The 19,089-nt window shown below is 43.3% G+C and overlaps 1 protein-coding gene across 8 annotated transcripts in view; it reads left to right on the top strand.

Annotated features, from left to right (window-relative positions):
* TEX2 (testis expressed 2) overlaps nt 1-19,089 on the top strand; it is a 99,904-nt gene that overhangs the window by 72,406 nt on the left and 8,409 nt on the right. For all 8 annotated transcript variants that reach the window (XM_084837400.1, XM_084837392.1, XM_084837397.1 and 5 more), the window contains 3 exons: nt 1,757-1,856; nt 10,647-10,779; nt 18,590-18,715. In XM_084837400.1, the coding sequence (XP_084693526.1) occupies nt 1,757-1,856; nt 10,647-10,779; nt 18,590-18,715 (359 nt within the window). The remainder of the gene's footprint in view (nt 1-1,756; nt 1,857-10,646; nt 10,780-18,589; nt 18,716-19,089) is intronic.

The following is a 19,089-nucleotide window of genomic DNA, read 5'->3' as shown; positions in this document are numbered from 1 at the left end:
GTACATTAATAGAAACAGTTTAAAACAATAAAATTCTACATTAAAAACATCGTATTTCTAAAAATACCCTAACCCAGCCCAAATGCCTGCCTGAACAACCACATTTTTAATGCATGGCAAAAGCTCATTAAAGAGGGGGCATTGCGGAGTTCCCTAGGGAGGGAGTTCCACAGAGTGGGGGTCACCACAGAGAAGGCCCTCTCCCTCGCCCTCTCCAGTCTAGCTGTCCTGGCTGATGGGATAGAGAGAAGGCCATCCACGGCTGATCTTGTTAAGCAGCCTCTCTGGTGTTGCTGGAGGCGCTCCTTAAGATAGGCTGGGCCGGAACTATATAGAGTTTTTAAGGTCAAAACACCTTGAATTTGGCTTGGAAAACAACTGGTAACCAGTGCCACTCCTTCAGCACTGGAGTGCCATGATCTCGCTGGCGGCTGCCTTTAATCAGGCAAGCCGCTACATTCTGTACCAGCTGCAGCTTCTGAACTGTCTTCAAGGGTAACCCCACGTAGAGCAATATTACAGTAGACTAAACGAGAGGAGACCAGGGCATGTACTACCAATGGGAGCAGATGTACATGAAGTAATACTGTAATGGTGCTGTCAAACATTTTTCAGAGTTAACCAAATCAACTTAATTAGCTGTTACTAACACACCCTCTTTCTTATCCATGTCATCTTGGTAATTGTTGCTGTACCCAGCTGAAGTTGCCTCACCAGCTACCCATCAGAGGCTGGGAAGAAAGAGACAGTAGTTAAAAGCTTGAGCACTACAAACAATTAGGGAAAATGGTACTAGACTCAAACTACACATTGCAACGTCTCCTGTCCATTGACTGGGTTCACACAACACGCTAACCCACATTCAGTGGTTAAGTGTGGGTTGTTTTGAACTGTGGGTTTTTTGTTGAACTGTAGGTTAGTGTGTTGTCTGAGCACAGCACACTTTCCGCAGGGTGGCTTGCTAACCATGCATTGTGGCTTGTTAGCTACCCTGAACAACCAAACAACAAACCATGGGTTCTCAAGGTGGCTTCTTCGAGAAAAATAAGCCTCACTGCATGGTTAACAAGCCACCCTGGCTGCGTTCAGACAACATGATAACTCACAGTTCAACAAACAACCCATGGTTCAAAACAACCCCACACTCAACCACTGAGTGTGGGTTAGCATGTTGTGTGACCAGCCTCATTATCTTGCCAGGGAAGAGAGGTAGGCAAGGATAGTGACTAGTAAGTAGAGCCTAGCCACCCAGAAGCTTACAGACTAGATCAGGAAAGGCAGCCCTCTGCTTCTATAGCACTTTGCCATAATTTAACCATAATTTAGCGATGCGTGCACCAACAGAAAGGAGCCTGTGCACCCCTGTTTCCCCTCCAACACTCCTCCAGAATTCACTTTCACTTTAGCTGATTCCTGGCTTGCTGTTATGTGCAAATCAGGAATTAAGATTTAAAATAAACTAGTTTGTTAAACAAGCCAGTAGACTTCTTTAGCCACTGACCAGAGTTTCTTTTAAATCACAATTTCTGGTTCGCACATAATGACAAGCCTGGAATCTGCTAAAGTGAAACTGAATTCTGTTTTCTTCCTCCTCCCAGTTGTGTGGCTGGAGGAGAGGGGAAGGGAGAGTGCATGAGTCCAAGGTTTCATACAGGCTCTTTTCATTTAGACACTCCCATAAGCTCATTACAGACTGACAGCCAAACTATATGTAACATGACTGACTTTCTTATTCTCTCTCCCCCCCGCCCCCCAGTTGCCATACTTCATGAATGAGCTAACACTAACTGAACTGGACATGGGAATTGCAGTGCCGAAAGTACTTCAAGCCTACAAGCCCGCTATTGATTATAAAGGTAACAGGTTAGATTTTTAAGGTTGTAGAATGCTTTGGTAACACAACTATTCTAGGGTTATCTAACCATGTAAAATTGCTTCTTGTTGTTGTTCAGTCGTTAAGTCGTGTCTGACTCTTCGTGACCTCATGGACCATAGCACGCCAGGCCTTCCTGTCCTCCGCTCTTTCCCGGAGCGTGCTCAAATTCATATTCATTGCATCGGTGATGCTATCTAGCCATCTCATCCTCTGCCGTCCCCTTCTCCTTTTGCCTTCAATCTTTCCCAGCATCAGGGTCTTTTCCAGGAAGTTTTCTCTTCGCATTAGGTGGCCAAAATATTTGAGCTTCAGCTTCAGTATCTGTCCTTCCAATGAGCAGTCAGGGTTGATTTCCTTTAGGATGGACTGATTTGACCTCCTTGCAGTCCAGGGGACTCCTCAGAGTCTTCTCCAGCACCACAGTTCGAAGGCATCAATTCTTCGGCGCTCAGCCTTCCTTATAGTCCAGCTCTCACAGCCATACGTTGCTACTGGGAAAACCATAGCTTTTATTATACGAATCTTTGTTGGCAAGGTGATGTCTCTGCTTCTTACTATGCTTTCTAGGTTTGCCATAGCTTTCCTCCCAAGGAGCAAGCGTCTTTTAATTTCATGGCTACAGTCACCGTCTGCGGTGATCTTGGAGCCCAAGAAAATGAAATCTGTCACTGCTTCCATTTCTTCCCCTTCTATATGCCAGGAAGTGATGGGGCCAGATGCCATAATCTTCGTTTTTTTAATGTTGAGTTTCAAACCAGCTTTTGCACTCTCCTCTTTCACCCTCAACAAGAAGCTCTTTAGATCCTTTTCGCTTTCTGCCATTAGGGTGGTATCGTCTGTGTATCTGAGGTTGTTGATAATTCTCCCGGCAATATTAATTCCGACCTGTGATTCATCCAACCCAGCGTTTCTCATGATGTATTCTGCATATAAATTAAATAAGCAGGGCGACAATATACAGCCTTGTCGTACTTCTTTCCCAATTTTGAACCAGTCGGTTGTTCCATGTCTGGTTGTTACTGTTGCTTCTTGACCCTCGTACAGGTTTCTCAGGAGACAGGTAAGGTGGTCTGGTACTCCCATCTCTTTCAGAATTTGCCACAGTTTGTTGTGATCCACACCATCAAAGGCTTTAGCGTAGTCAATGAAGCAGAAATAGATGTTTTTCTGGAATTCTCTTGCTTTCTCCATGATCTAGCGTATGTTGGTGATTTGATCTCTAGTTCCTCTGCCTCTTCGAAACCCCGCTTGTACTTCCGGTAGTTCTCAGCTCACATGCTGCTGAAGCCTAGCTTGTAGGATTTTGAGCATCACCTTGCTGGCATGTGAAATGAGCGCAATTGTATGGTAGTTTGAACACTCTTTGGCGTTGCCCTTCTTTGGAATTGGAATGTAAACTGACCTTTTCCAGTCTTGTGGCCACTGTTGAGTGTTTCAAATTTGTTGGCATATTGAGTGCAGCACTTTAACATTATCATCTTTTAGGATTTTAAATAGCTCAGCTGGAAGACTGTCATCTCCGCTAGCTTTGTTGTTTGTAATGCTTCCTAAGGCCCACTTGACTTCACTCTCTAGGATGTCCGGCTCAAGTTCAGTGACTGTACTATCATGGCTACCAGGGACATTCAGATCTTTTCTGTATAGTTCTTCTGTGTATTCTTGCCACCTCTTCTTAATCTCATCTGCTCCTGTTAGGTCCCTGCCTTCTTTGTCCTTTATCATGCCCATCTTTGCACAAAATGTTCCCTTGAGAACTCCGATTTTCTTGAAAAGATCTCTAGTCTTTCCCATTCTATTCTTTTCCTCGATTTCTTTGCATTGTTCATTTAAGAAGGCCTTCTTGTCTCTCCTTGCTATTCTCTGGAACTCTGCATTCCGTTGGATATATCTTCCCCTTTCTCCCTTGCTTTTCGCTTCCCTTCTTTCCTCAGCTACCTGTAAAGCCTCCTCAGACAGCCACTTGGCTTTCTTGCATTTCTTTTTCTTTGGGATGGATTGAGTTGCTGCCTCCTAGACAATGTTACGGACCTCTGTCCGTAGTTCCTCAGGCACTCTGTCTATCAGGTCTAATCCCTGAAATCTATTTGTCACCTCCACTGTATATTCATAAGGGATATGATTTAGGTCATACCTGAATGGTTTAGTGGTTTTCCCTACGTTCTTCAATTTCAGCCGAAATTTTGCAAGAAGCAGCTCATGATCTGAGCCACAGTCAGCTCCAGGTCTTGTTTTTACTGACTGTATGCAGCTTCTCCATCTTTGGCTGCGAAGTATGTAATAAATCTGATTTCGATACTGACCATCTGGTGATGTCCATGTGTAGAGTCGCCTCTTGTGCTGTTGGAAAAGAGTGTTTGCTATGATCAGCATGTTCTCTTGGCAAAACTCTATTAGCGTTTGTCCTGCTTCATTTTGTGCACCAAGGCCATGCTTGCCTGTTATCCCAGTGATTTCTTGACTTCCTACTTTAGCATTCCAATCCCCTATGATGAAGAGGACATCTTTTTTTGGTGTTAGTTCTAGAAGGTGTTGTAGGTCTTCACAGAACTGATCACCCTCAGCTTCTTCGGCCTCCGTGGTTGGGGCATAGACTGGAATTACTGTGATGTTGAATGGTTTGCCTTGGATTCGTACTGAGATCATTCTGTTGTTTTTGAGATTGTAGCCCAGTACTGCTTTTCCCACCCTTTTGTTGACTATGAGTGCTACTCCATTTCTTCTAAGGGATTCTTGCCCACAGTAGTAGATATGATGGTCACCTGAATTAAATTCGCCCATGCTTGTCCATTTTAGTTGGCTGATTCCCAAGATGTCGATGTTCAATCTTGCCATCTCATGTTTGACCACCTCCAGTTTACCTTGATTCATTGATCTTACATTCCAGGTTCCTAAACAATATTGTTCTTTGCAGCATCGGACTTTCTTTTCATCACCAGACACAACCACAGCTGAGTGTCCTTTCGGCTTTGGCCCAGCCGCTTCACTCTTTCTGGTGCTACTTGGAAATTCCCTCTGCTCTTCCCCAGTAGTATATTGGACACCTTCCGACCTGAGGGGCTCATCTTCCGGCATCATATCTTTTAACCTTGTGATACGTTCCATGGGGTTTTCTTGGCAAGAATACTGGAGTGGGTTGCCATTTCCTTCTCCAGTGGACCACATTTTGTCAGAACTCTCCGCCATGACCTGTCCGTCTTGGGTGGCCCTGCATGGCATAGCTTATGGCTTCACTGAGTTACGCAAGCTCCTTCGCCACAACAAGGCAGCGATCCATGAAGGGGAAAGTTGCTTCTAGTCAACAGTAAAAGGGATGGAATCAGGGTTGCTATGAATGTTACATTAATATTCTTTTCCCCAAATCTAGTAATATTATAAACTGCAGAGGAAGAGCCATGTATATAAATGCTGCTTAGATTTATTTTTTTCTTATTTTTATTGTATGGCTGTTCATTTTACTTGGTTTTATAGGGTAGTATCCAGTGTTAGTTCTATGTAGAGTAGACCTACGGAAATGAATAGGACAAATAAGTCTTGACTTAATTTAAAGTCTCATTCATTTAATGGATCTACTCTATGTAGGACTAACATTGGATACTACCCATAGGCTTTCTGTCATTTTATCCTCAAATAGAAGGCTTCACAAGTGGTGCATGGTACCTTCCTTTACCATTTGAAGGGGTGTCATTTCTGGCCTGGAGCTCCCACAAAATCATGGTTGTGCACAACTGTGTGCATGTGTGGTTATTACGACAGCAACTCTTATGATTAAGCCAGAAGAAAAAATGTTGACATTGTGGGGTAGCTAATCTGACCTATTTATCTGCAGTTGTGTACAGGAAAACGTGTAGGTGGGCAATGTTCCCTGTGTCATTCTGTGTGTGTGAGTGAGTGAGTGTGTGTGTGTGTGTGTGTGTGAGAGAGAGAGAGATTGAGAGAGAGAGGTAGCGTGTGTGTGTGTGTGTATATATATATATATTTATATATATATAGACAATCTACCAGCTAATCTCACTGAGATTGCCTCCCCATGGCACAGTTTTCCATTTTGGAATGTTAGGGTTCAGACTGTCTACAACCAAAATCGTAATCACGACTCTAGCATGTAATGGAATCATAGCACAAGTTGCCCACCTCTCGTTTAAAGATATGTTACTCTCTTTCGTGTTAACCCTTTTCTTATTTCCTTTCCAGGCAGTATCTGTTATGGTTTTGCTGTTATATCTAGTTATGAATATTTGCGTTTTCAAATAAAGCAAAATATTAAACAAAGAACACCTTCTGAATCTGACCAGATAGTCGTGGGGCAGAAGAAATTAATGTGAACACTAACCTTCACCCAACCTGCTGCCCTTCAGATGTATTGGACTGGCTGGGGTAATAGGAGTTGTAGTACAGCACATCTGGAGGGCATTGGGTTGGGGAAGGCTGGTGCACAAAAAAAGAAAACAAGGGCTCTGTGATAATGATACTACCTTCAGCTCTCTTAAAATTGTTTGTCTCTAAACAGTGTACTGTTCTATTTTTGTAAGAGAACATAAAACACTTGGGTATGTTGTACAGAGCACCTGCTTTTCATCCCCTCTGATGTTTTCAATATTGGGAAATTTGAATTTGTGCAGAGGGGAAGACAATATTCATCTTTGGTAACCTGGTTGAGTTGTTTCTTTTGCTTAATTCATTATGTTGTTTAAAGTATTGTTGTAATTTGGAGCATGCTGACTCACTGCTTACATAAGTGGCAGCTTTAGGCTTACAGATACATGCGGAATCCAAATGTTTCTGGTGCCCTTTCATTTCACCAGCTAAAATCAAAGGAAAATTCTGTGCTTGGTATTGTCAGTCTGTGTATCCAGTTTAGTATTCTAAATCCCTACAGGACTGTGCTTTTTATAAGCAATTAGGAAGTCTGGCTCTTCATAGAAAAACATACCTCCTTTCCAGGCAGTGCCTTAATGCAGACTAATGAGATCATAAAATTTAGAGCATTGCTTTAATAGACTTTTTTGCTTCATGTTCTCACTGTGGTTTATGGGAAGACATTGGATTTTTCAAAGAGAATTCCTGTTTTTCTATTCAAGGAAAATATTGTATTGTATTCATGATTCAGTGCATTAATTAACATGAATGAGCTACTCTTTGCAGTGGAAATGACCTATTCCATACCTTGCAGAGGAATTCCTGACTTCCTTGAACTGGTTAGGTTAATACCTAGAGCTGGTATTACAGAATATGTAATGCATCACTGACTCTGAAGTCATTTAAAGAAGCAGAATGTCAAAAGATCTTTAAGGGTGCAATTCTATGTGTGTTAAGACGGAAAAAAGTCCTACAACTCCCAGCAGTTGTAGGATTTTTATTCTGTATAATCAGGCATAGGATTGTGTCCTAAGAAACTGATTCCAAATGTATTGCACTGAAGGAAGTCCTTTGATATCAGTGGCTGGTAAATCTTTATGCCCATTCACTACCACCCCTTTTAAATGCTCAAGAACATCAGTGATTATGAGCTTGTGCCACTGAATGGAAAGTATGTCTTCTTTTCCTGAATTGCATGTCCAAAGAGATTTGAACTTTGGAAAAGAGGCAGGACTAGACAGGTAGGAAGACTGTTCCTGCTTGATAGGCTCCTGTTAATTAAAGAGCTTATTGTTTCTATTAGGCATGCAATTTAGACAAAAGAAAAAAGGACAGTTGCCCATTTTGCAGAACCGTTAGAACTGAAAAAACCTCAGTAGGATACTAAATTAAATTGTAAAATTGGAGCATATTCAGTACTAGGGATGCTGTGGTAATTCAGCAGATTCGATTTCCAACACTGATATTGTAGTTCCTCTGGTGCAGACCGTTATTCTGAACTCAACTTCTGTCTGTTTCTATCTAAACAGATCCCGTGCAGTGTAGTGGATAGATAGTTGGACTTAAAACTGGAGATATCTCAGATCAAATCCCACCCACCCTGCAACAACAAGGTTACTGGGTGATCTTGAGCTAGTCACTGTCTCTCAGCCTAACTTACCTCACAGGGTGGTTGTTAAGGTAAAAGGAGTGAGGGACCAAGTATACCACCCTGAACTACTTGGAGGAAGGGTTAGATTAAAAAAAAAATAATTGTGAGTCAGTGGAGGATAATTACTTGTGGCTGGATGCTCAAACACCTACACAGGCCAGCACATAACTGAAACTGATGGAAAGCCTCTGCATTTGTGCATGCAGACCGAGACCTGCAATTCTTAAAAGCAAGGAGTAGGGCTTGTAGCTCAGTGGCAGAGCCCCTGCTTTGCATGCAGAAGGTCCCAGGTTTGATCCCCAACATCTCCAGGTAGGGCTGGAAAAACTCCTGCCTGTAACCTGGAGAGCCACTGCCAGCCAGTGCCACAATACCAGGCTAGATAGACCAAGGGCCTGATTCCATATAAGACAGCTTCCTATGTTTTGATATTCCTTAGAGACACTCCATGGAGTGTTTGTGGATATCTGAGATCATGGCATAGGGAAAAGTGGAGGTCCATGGAAATAACGGGACAGATTTTGCACATGCCCGCTAAACGTAGCTTGTAAATCTCAAGAAGCTGCTCTGGGTTGCAGTTGAGGGGGTCTTCATCAGCAGCTTGTGTACTCCTTCTGGGCAAAAAAAAAAGCACACTTCCTCCAAATTCATTGTAAATTGTAAAGCTCTGAAATGCTGCTTCTTTTCATTTCCTGCCTTCACGGGCACGACATTTTGAGTGTGCTAAGTGGCCATTTATCTCTCTGCCTCACAAACATTCTCTAAAGTTTCCTCCTTCATAATTGCGGGATGCACAGAGGAAAACAGAACAGTACAACTGCGGGCAGTTCTATGCATTCCATTACGAGTGCACCTTGAACATAAGCAGCTGCCTTGTATCAGTCTGAACACTGGTCCATCTAGCCCAATGTTTACGACACTGCGTGGCAGCAAAGGCTCTCCATGGTTTCAGGCAGGAATTTTTCCAGCCCTGCCTTGAGATGGTGGGGATGGAACCTGGGACCTTCTGAATGCAAAGCAGCTGCTCTACCACTGAGCTGTGGTCCTTCCCTGCAGAAATGAAGCTAATGGCAGATGGATGCTTGGAGGATTTCAGCATTAGGACCTGGATCCTGAGGCCCATGTGGGCAGCTCTGCACACACAGCTGGTTTTTGGAGCACTCAGCTTCCTGTCACAGTCCTCTTCTCCCCTCTGCATTGCACTGCCTGGCAGGCTGCTCCAGAAACACAAGGGGACGTTCATGTGAGCAGTTTCTAGTGGAGCACGGGAAGCTGTAGTTCGGGGAAAAAAGTGGTAGCCAAGGATTGGGTGCCTTTTGGATTCTAGCGAACACTTGTAGAACTACTTTCAGTGGAATACGTTGGAGTGGAGCAACAGAGGGGACAATGTGGCAATAGAATTAAATCAGTGGCAGCCAACTTTTGGGGGGCAAAGGTGCTCTATATAAAGTTCAGGGCAGATACATATGCAGCGCCACTCCAGTGTGCGGTACAATACCCATGCAGCCTTCTTGCCTTTGGGTGGTTTTGCAACTTTTCTGCTGAACTGCAGAGAAGCAGTGATACAGGCAGGAATGTGAGGTTGAACATATGCCTTAGCTAGGTCCGCAGGCCCTCTTGCTACTGTCTGAAAGTGCCAGGTTCCCTACCCCTGAATTAAATGAACTGAACAACAAGAGCTCATGGTAGAAAAAGTGGCCTTCAGAATTTCCTGAGGTGACAGTGAGCGAAACTTATTTCCTCTTTACTAGACCACCTTCTGGATCCAGCAACTGGAGCCAGGTGCAAAAGAAATACACTAAGAATTAAAGTCAAGGGTGCCTCTGGGCACATTCTAAGCCAAGGAATGTGTTTTCAGTACCAGAACTGGACTTGAGCTCACAGACCTTTCAGACAAAAGCCCAATCCTCATTACCCCAAGCTTTCTCCATTTCAGTAACTTAATTTAGGAAGAAAAAGTTGTTGTTGCAATGGGAATTGGAGACTCTTGCTGATCTACTCCAAAGTCATCTCTACACCAGCCTAAAATCCTGCATTTAAAACGGGGCTTTCTACTTCTGTTTTAAATGCAGGATCACAACGGCTCTCCTTTTCACATGCTTCCTCCCCCCCTTCTCCCCGTATCTGAGACTTCCATTATCTTTCATTGATCGCGCTCATCTTCTTGCCACTTTAACTCTTTTCACTGAGGAAACTGAAGCGGAACACAACGAGGTAATTTGATAGCTCATTATCTATGATCTACTTAAAAATGGAACAAAGAGCATTTAGTGCAGGAGACGCCTTGAATGATCACGGCATCATGCGAAGAGCCCACAAACTTCTGTGAAGGAGCAATCTCAATCGCAGGATAAAAGCTCGGTGTGAAGGAGCCCCAAATCACCCAGAGGTCTACCAGTAGATCTCAGCCTAACTGCTGACCATTCCTGTTATAATGGAATGAAATGTTCTCCTATTTTCTAGCAAAAGTTACTCTAGTAAAACGTTTTGTGTCTTGTTTCCGAGACCAGCATGGCAAATACCATCTGTATCATTAAAATTCTAAAATTTCTAAATCTGCTGACTTACACCCCCACATTATGTCCGTGTTTGTAAATTTAAATAGCTATTTGACTAGTAATGATAGCCTTGGCTTGCCATGAAGCAAGTGATCTGAAAAAAGAGGTGGGGATCAATCTGTGTATATAGTCTGTGGCTGTGTTTCCTGGATATTGTGTGGTGTTGTCAGTTATACTTAAAATGTTGCTTTCCCAACAATTCTAGGGCTTTGGATTGACTTGGAAATATCCTACAATGGATCTTTCCTAATGACCCTCGAGACCAAAATGAATTTGACCAAACTTGGGAAAGAGCCTCTGGGTGAAGCACTGAAGGTTGGAGAAATTGGCAAAGAAGGGTAAGGAAGTTTACTGTTTTGTTTGTTGCTGGTACAGAAAGAGCTCCATACAGCCTTAATAGGCAACTGCAGTTTCATTCTATGAAAGAGCTAATGTGTATGACATTATTTTTCATAGTAAATGATTACTGTTACAGTTAAGTGGAAGGTGTTGTACTATGTTAACGCTGATCTCAAACTGTGTTAGAGGAAATGCTCATAAGCATACTTTATGTGTGGAGGGGGGTTGTTTGGTCTTGGGACCACCTGCAAATCGATGTTCAGATAAACTACAAATAGCAACTGCATTGGTTAGTTAGGGTTCAGTTAAGCTAAGTTTTAATAACAATTTACTGACGAGGGATTATTCCAGATTTTTTTTTCTTTAATTCAGGGCTGGGCAGAAGGTAGATCTGGATCTACTGGTAGATCTCTGGGTAACTTGCAGTAGATTGGCAAGGACTTCTGACCTCCAACTTTTTAATAATAGCAGCAACAAAATGACATGCACACACCCTAAATTATATTGTTGAAATGAAGACAGCTTGTGGAGGCAGGGTAACCTGGAGTGGATTTGTGTGCAGAAGGAAGGACTGCGAGCTCCATTCTGTTCTGGTACTCAAACAAATCCCTGGGCTCAGAATTTAATTCTACATTTTTTTGGACCAGGCTTCAGTTGGTGAATCTTCGAGTAACAAAAAAAAGTAAACCACAGAAGCCTGAAGTCTGTCCACCCCTGCTTGAATTTCAAGCCCCTCCACCACAAGGAACGGTGGGAAAAAGTGGGGGGCACAATGCAAAACTCTGATTGTAAGCAATAAATAAAGTGAAAAAATGTAAATCTTCTAAAAACATATGTATGTCTTACATCTACAAATCCAGTCCAATTTAAAACTTGAACAGCTGCAAAGAGCTACAAGGCAGCGTCGCTGCCTCCTTATGTCTCTTCTCCCTCCTCCCTGATATTCTGTGCGGCTTTTAGGGGGGCAGGGGTTAGAGGGGGGAGGGGTTTCTTTGCCTCTGGAGATTTTTTGTTCTCTGGTTGTGCACTTTTTCTCCCTTATGCTGGAGGTAACACTTTCCCATGTTACAGGAGAAAAGGCAAATAGCAATAAGGCTACCTCTCCCTATCCATTTCATAGAGGCAGCCTATTGTGCTGTGGGTATTATATCAAGGCTCATGGGGAATATTGTGTTAGAACCAAATACAGCTGAGGAACACAGGACATGCATTATACATGCAAAAATAATCCGTGGGTGCTCGTATGTATATGTACGTGTGTATATATCTATATACAGTATATATGTATGTACGTGTGTGTGTGTATATGTGTATGTGTGTGTGTATATATGTATGTATGTATGTACATACATATATATATATATATGAGATTAATAAGAGCTGAGGCACAGAGGTCATAACTATGGTAGAATACAAGTTCCGGTTATTCTTCTGCCATGTTCCTTCCCCACTGATTCTACATGCTTGTATTGTGTCTGGCACAGCATCTCCTGTCTGCATTAATGCTAGTCATGGCTGTTGTATTTGAGTCTCCCTCACACTGTGATTTTTTTCCCTCCCCAAAATTCTCCCTTAAACCCCTTATACCTCTTATTCTTAAGAATTAATATTTTGATTGCTACACATTCTTGTTTACATTATCACATCAGTGTATCTGATACTGTGCCAACAATCCGAGCTTTTCTGTATGGTCCGAAGAACATGCATTTTTAAAAAATGTAAATACAGCTTTGTTTAAATTTCAGCTAGCTAGTTCTGTTTACCTCATGTTGGCTAAATGAAGCCTCTGCTAGTTGAAACTAGATGGAAACTTCACCAGGCTGTGGCTTCTCTAACTTAAATTTGTTTTTATTTCCCCCCCCCCCTTCATTTTCTTTCCTTTTTAATAATATTTGGATTTGTAAATCTGTGGATTTTTTCTGGTGAGTGGTATTTGTCTTGTCATGTCATCTCATTCCCTGTGGAGTGTTGATTCTGTTAGTGCTGAGACCATTCAGAGGGTTTTCTTCCCTGAAAAAAAGAGATTGTTTTAAAAGTAGTTTAGCTCTCCAGTTGCTAAAGCCACCTGATTCTAGTGTAGTATCCTTCATAGTCTGGATGTGGAGATGGATTCCTTGGAACCATTGTCTCTTCATAGTTACCTTTTAACCCACATAAGCTTGTGTCTTGTATACACAATCAAGCCTGGATTCATTCTACTCTTAAACTTGCATTAAACTTGCTGGTTACTGGTTTTAACTGGAATCACTGGAACAACTTCTGAACTAGTAGAGCAAAGGTGAGAACTCAGGCTTGGGGTTCAAATCTGTTCCTCAGATGGTCATGCCCCCTTCCCCTGACTCCACCCTTTCTCCCAAGCACCTCCAATGTTGAGGCTTCCCCAGCTTTTGTGTAGTTTTGTCCCCATTGTAAAGGTTGAAATGCCTCTCCTAAGGCTTAGTAAGAGGTTTAACCTACAATATGCTGGTATTTTTGACCCCACCCCTTTTGCCTTCAGCTCTGCCCACTTTGCTGTGGGCCCCACCCACTACTGGAATGTGGCCCCCAAGAGCTTCTCTAAAATTGAATTAGACCCTCAGGCTTGAAAGAAGTTCCCCACCCCTGTAGTAGAGGACAGGAAGCACAAGGGAATAATCTCTTGCTACATTTCTTGGGAATGTCTGAGGCTGAACTCATCCATCTTCCTGTCTGGAGGGGGCGTGGGTGCAGGAGAACAGAGTGTGCTCTGATTGTATTTGGAGACAAGCATCTCTCTACCAGGAATAACACAACTTCGTCTAGTATTTGCAAAATATGGATACTGCCTAAAGAGTAAGCTCTTCTAGCATTCTGTTTTAACTAGGAGGTTGTCTAGACAAACAGCTCATTCCACATCTACAGTATAAAGTGGTAAATCCAGAAATAGTGTTGCTATGCGATGAGCTCTTTATTAGAATCCCTCTAAGCACTGGATTCAAGAAAATGGCCTTGCAAATTTAGCCTTCTGAAATCTACAGATAAAATTAGTGACTCTGATGCTGAAAGCTAAGTCATAATGCTTTACTGATCATTCTAATAACAGTGGCACTAAAATTAAATGTCACATGGGCAAACTAAGGGCCAAACGACATGTGATGCAGGAGATCTGTGACTGGATCTCCCAATCTCATCTAAAAGAAGCAATGGAAGGGAAGGAGCAATTGAACTGGGGCAGTGAATGTCTCCCAGCCCCTGCCATGCTAATAGCAGTCTGTGCAGACAGTTTCTGTCAGTGGAAATGGCATGAGCCAGGATTAAACACAGACCAGGTTCGGATGATCGCGGGGGTGAAAGAAGCCATTTGTGGCTTCTTCCCCTGCCCTGGCGCATGCTGTGCATGTGACTACGATTTGCATAATTACCCATGGCGCAGTGCGGGTTGTTATGTTGCCTGAACCCGGCACAGTGTGTGGCAAGGGTGGCTTCTTACCCATGCCACAACCCATGGCTTGTAGTAGGGGTTGTGGCATGAGTAAGAGGCCACCCCCACCACGCACAGTGCTGGGTTTGGAGCGCACAGCAACCCACGCTGTGTTGCAGGTAATTATGCAGATCATGGTTGTGCATGCGTGGAAGAAGCCACAATGGCTTTTTTCGCCTCTGTGATCATCTGAACACACCTACAGATGCAATCCAGTTCCTTCTGACGCAGTTGCTTTAAGCAAAGGAACAAACATTGGGAGATCTGGTTGCAAATTTCCGATGTCAGTTGTATATTGGCCCAAATATAATAAGAAAAAACCTGTTGCTCAGGCTTGGCCATTTAAGAAAATCCCAAGGAATGGTCAACACATTAAGCATCTATTCAGCAGGGGTGGGAAAAAACCATGATTCAACCAAAAATTCATGAAGTTGACCCAGTAGGACGAGGAGAAATAGTTCTGTGAAGCAGCCATTCCCCTAGGTTTTTCTCCAAATCATTCGTCAGCACATTTACTTTGGAATAGGTCTCAGCAAACTTAACGGGGCTTACTTCTGATTAGACTTTCATAGGATTGCATTGTTAATCTCTGTTTCCCCCTCCCTTAACCTCCCCAAAGCATGGGATGCTTTTTAAAATATTGGCTCTATTCTCAAATAAAGCATCTTTGGCTATCTTGCAAAACATTCTTATTTTTTTTAAAAAAAGAAAGAAATCCACATGTGTAAAAAAGAAAAGAAAAAGATTTTCCTAGCGATTCGGATTTAAAAATAGGGTTTCATGGAATAGTACACTGACTTCATATTTTTAATAAGCCTGCCTCAATCACTGCTCTTTCTTTGGAGGCTATTTAGCACTGCACCAGTCAGATAAAATGAGCTGCTAGAGAAACAATGCACCCACTCTGTAAAAGTGTGTCTTTTCTGTACATGTTCAGCTGCTGTCCACTATAATTGCGGCCCCCAGTGAGTGGCAAAGGAGGCAAATAAAGGGTGCACCCCAAAAAATGGCTGAGGAGGAGGAAGCCCAGCCCAGCCAATGACCCTTGGGACAATAGGGTCCTTGCTGGGAGGGGGCTTTCCCACCTCCACCTGTTTTTGTGGGCCAGCCTCTTCTATGTTTTTGCCATAGTATCTGCAAGAAATTTGCACCTGTGTGTACTATTTCCATCTTTAAGCATCAATAGATTCTCTGGATCACTGCCAAATTCCTATGAATGGCCTGGTTTCTTTAAATGTTGGATGGCTTGAGCCAGAAATATTTCATCATATCATTGTTGGGCACTTCTAACATGAATACTATGTATGACTTCAAAAGGGAGAGTTTAATTTGTGTACCATGTATGGCTCATCATAAAGAATTAGAACATACATACGAGAGAGGTGGCAGAATAGTTTACTGCAGAATCAAGTAATATCAAGTTACCTTTACCTTTGGGTTGAAGTAGAGAGATTCTAACGAAAGTAACGAAAAGCCATGGAAAGGGGGAAAATATATTGGTTGGTTTAGTCATGGATTTCCTACTATCTAGTAGCAAATGCTATGAAGCTTTTTAATTTCCAGAAGTCATTTGGCTGTGTTGGCCAACAATTATTTTGGGTATTTTCACTTCCCAGCAAGCAAAAATACAGTTGCTCATTGCTGTAACTTCCACTTTTTGTGGAATGCACCAGTGGCAGTCTGCAGAATAGAGCAGCAACCTGAACTCTTTGGAAAAGTGCCAAGGTATTATGTCTTGGCCGGGTTTGGAGGTCAGGCATGCTGCTGCTGACCAGTGGACTACAGCAGCCCCTGTTGGGAGTCGCTGGAGGCTGCGTTGTATAGCTCCTGTTGGAGGGATGGGATGAAGCTGGGAGCATGCAAAATATCTGTAGCGGTCCATAAAGCTTGGCAGGATGGTAGAGGATGCTGGATTTCCCACGAATTACCTGAACACTGTCGTAAGCTAACATTTGCAAGCAGTCCTCTTGCATTATGGCTTTGTCGGGTAGCAGATGGCTTAAAAAAACTGAGCTTATTGCTAGGGCAGGTCTTTGGAAAGACTGGCTGCAACTGCTCGCTCTTAGTCCCTTGTGCTCATAGAACTTGAGTGCAAAGTGCTCATTTACCAGATTGCTATACCAGTTATGGACAGATGGCAGGGGAGGACTTCTTGGATCTCCATTTAGGCTTTGTCTCACCTATTGCTCTTTTTTAGTGCTTCTGTACTAGTAAGATAAGAGCCTGGAGTGAGAATGCCCATCTGAGAATGCCCATCTGTTTTCAGTGGAGGTGTGCAAGGGACCAAATATACTATGGGCAGTACCCCACACTGCCTGGGCACCAGTGGGACTCACTGGTAGCCCAACGGGAAGCTAGCGGTTCCTAAAGCAACAAGAAACAAGCCAAAATGTGAGTTTCCAGAATGGGGCAGGTCAGCAGAGTTTGCAGAAGGGACCTGCTCTACTGGCCTGGCCTGGTCCTGATAGGAGCATTTTGGCTTATTCCCAGAGTTGCTTTAGGAAGTACTGTCTTCTTGTTATGCTGGCGGTCTGTCCCATTGACACAACAGAATGGGAGGAGGTGCAGCGATGGTATTGGCTACTTCTCATTATTTTATTATTATTACATTTCTATTCTGCCCTTCTTCCTCTTGCAAAGAACCCAAGGAGGCCTACCTGGTCTTCCTCCTTTCCATTTTATCCTCGCAACAACCCTGTGAGGTAGATTCGCCTGAGAGACAGTGACTGGCCCAAAGTCTCCTAGTGAGCTTCATGGCCACTAGACTAGAACTTGGATCTCCCGAGTCCTAGTCCATTACAAATGCTTGTAAGGGAGCCCCAACACTTAAATAAATAAATAAATAGAAAAGCTGCTTTGGGAGGGATCAATTTGTATTGGAGGGAGGCGAGTTTAACCCCTACACACACACACACACACACACCCTGGTGCTTGCGCGCCCTCTGGAGCTGATTATTTAATGGCACGGAGGGCTGCAGGGGGAGGGGAGATGGACAAAGTCCTGATGCACTAGTGGACTTCCATTAGCATGGTGTTGGATTTAACCCACAAAATGTACCTTCCCATCTGGAGAGAACCCTATGGTTGCTGTGAAACCCAGTGTAGCTAAAAACATAACATGTGGACCCAACGGTAGGTCGTTCCAGCCTTTCCCACCTACATTAGTGAAACTTACGTTGTGTTGTTCTCCGAACTACAGATTATGAATACATTTCATCCCATGGTAAAAGCTACTGGAGCAATACCAGGGTGCTGAGCAGTATATATACACTGAATAGTCCCCTGTTTTGAAGAGGGGCAACAAAAAATCTTTTGTCCAGTGAATTACAATTGACTAGAAGTTTTTGCTTTAAAGAGAGCACTGATTCACTGAGAGATCCAAATGCACCTCTAAAAAACTTCCAGACAATAAAGATATTGTATGAACAAGATACCTTTATTCTACACTGCAGTCTTCCCTAACCTGTTTCCCTCCAGATGAACTCCCATCAGCCCCAGCCAGCTTGGCCAATGGTCATAAATGCTGGGAGTTGTAGACCAAAACATCTGGAGGATGCGCAGTTGGGGGAGGCTGCTATATTGTTTCCAGCTTTTTTAGTATGCCAGCTATGCTTTGAATCCGAGACCATCGTTGTTTTTATGGCTGCTTACCCAACGTCTTGTTTTAAAAACTTCTAACTCTGCTTCTGCTAGCAAGCAGTCTGACAGGCAGATGTGTCTCAGCTATGGGTGCAGTGGGCAATAAGAGGTGTGTACATATGTATGAGAGGCATGAAAATTCTTCTGGAAGCACACAGCACTCGCAAAATCAGTCCTGACTTTTCATACAGCAGTCCATTTGGACTTCCCAAGCATGTCCCATCAAGTTAAAAAAATTGTGCCAAGTCAAAGTTATCATCATATTTTGGTAGCATAATTGTCTGCGCTGTGTGTAATTGTACTGGAAAGTCACTTATGAAGGCAATGCACTTCTAGATATCATTAAACTATTACGCATTCCATTTGACTGCATGCAGGATGCCCACACATGCTTCCTTCCATTTTAAGTAGTTTGGCGCAGCTCTGCTGAAGGGAAAAAGGAAATGGCATATTACTGTGTCAGAATCTCAGTTCACTTAGAAACAAAGCTGGAGACAGAAAAGAGTATCTTGGCAGCAATAGTCCAGTGCAGTCCTCCCAGCCCCAGTGCCCTCCGAATGTGTTGGGACTACAGTTCCCATCATCCCCCACCAACATAGCCATTGACCTCTGGATTAACACACCTGGCAGGCACCAGGTTGGGGAAGGCTGTTCTGGTAGTCGTACAAGGCAGAAAAAACAGTATTGAAGTTTGACTTCCATACTGAGATGTGTCCCTCCCCTGCTTTCAGTTTCAGGCCGAGGGCATATTGCCTTGCAGACAGCGATGAAGAATCTTCCAGTGCTGGCTCCTCAGAGGAAGATGATGCTCCAGAAGCAACTGGAAGCGAGAAGCCTTTACTGCCAGGAGCAGAAGGGTGAGTATTACTGTGTCTTTGCCATAAGGCAAGTGTTGGTTTTGTTTGTGACCACAGGTCATTATTAGTAATCTCACAAATGGTGCATGTTCAGTCACGTACCATAAGCAGCAAGTTCTTTTCTCCATCGAAAAGGTCTCAGGCCACTCAGCTGGTTTTTTGAAAGTCCATGGTGTCTTGGTGATACTGATGCAACTGAATGTAATAGAAGCTTCCATGATTTTCGAACATACCATTTTTGAGCAAGTGAAGGTGGCTTTGGGTTCTCAAAGGAGTGCCGATGGAATGTACAAGTGACTTGTGTTTCCTCTTTCCATATTTCTCTTTTAACATGCACAATAATTACTCGAGCATCAGTCCCATGCTGAGATGTG

The sequence above is a fragment of the Heloderma suspectum genome, chromosome 2 (genome assembly GCF_057233095.1).
Source record: "Heloderma suspectum isolate Gila_16-S chromosome 2, 16-S_ref, whole genome shotgun sequence".
Taxonomy (NCBI): Eukaryota; Metazoa; Chordata; class Lepidosauria; order Squamata; family Helodermatidae; genus Heloderma; species Heloderma suspectum.
This window is presented reverse-complemented; position numbering and strand designations above follow the sequence as displayed.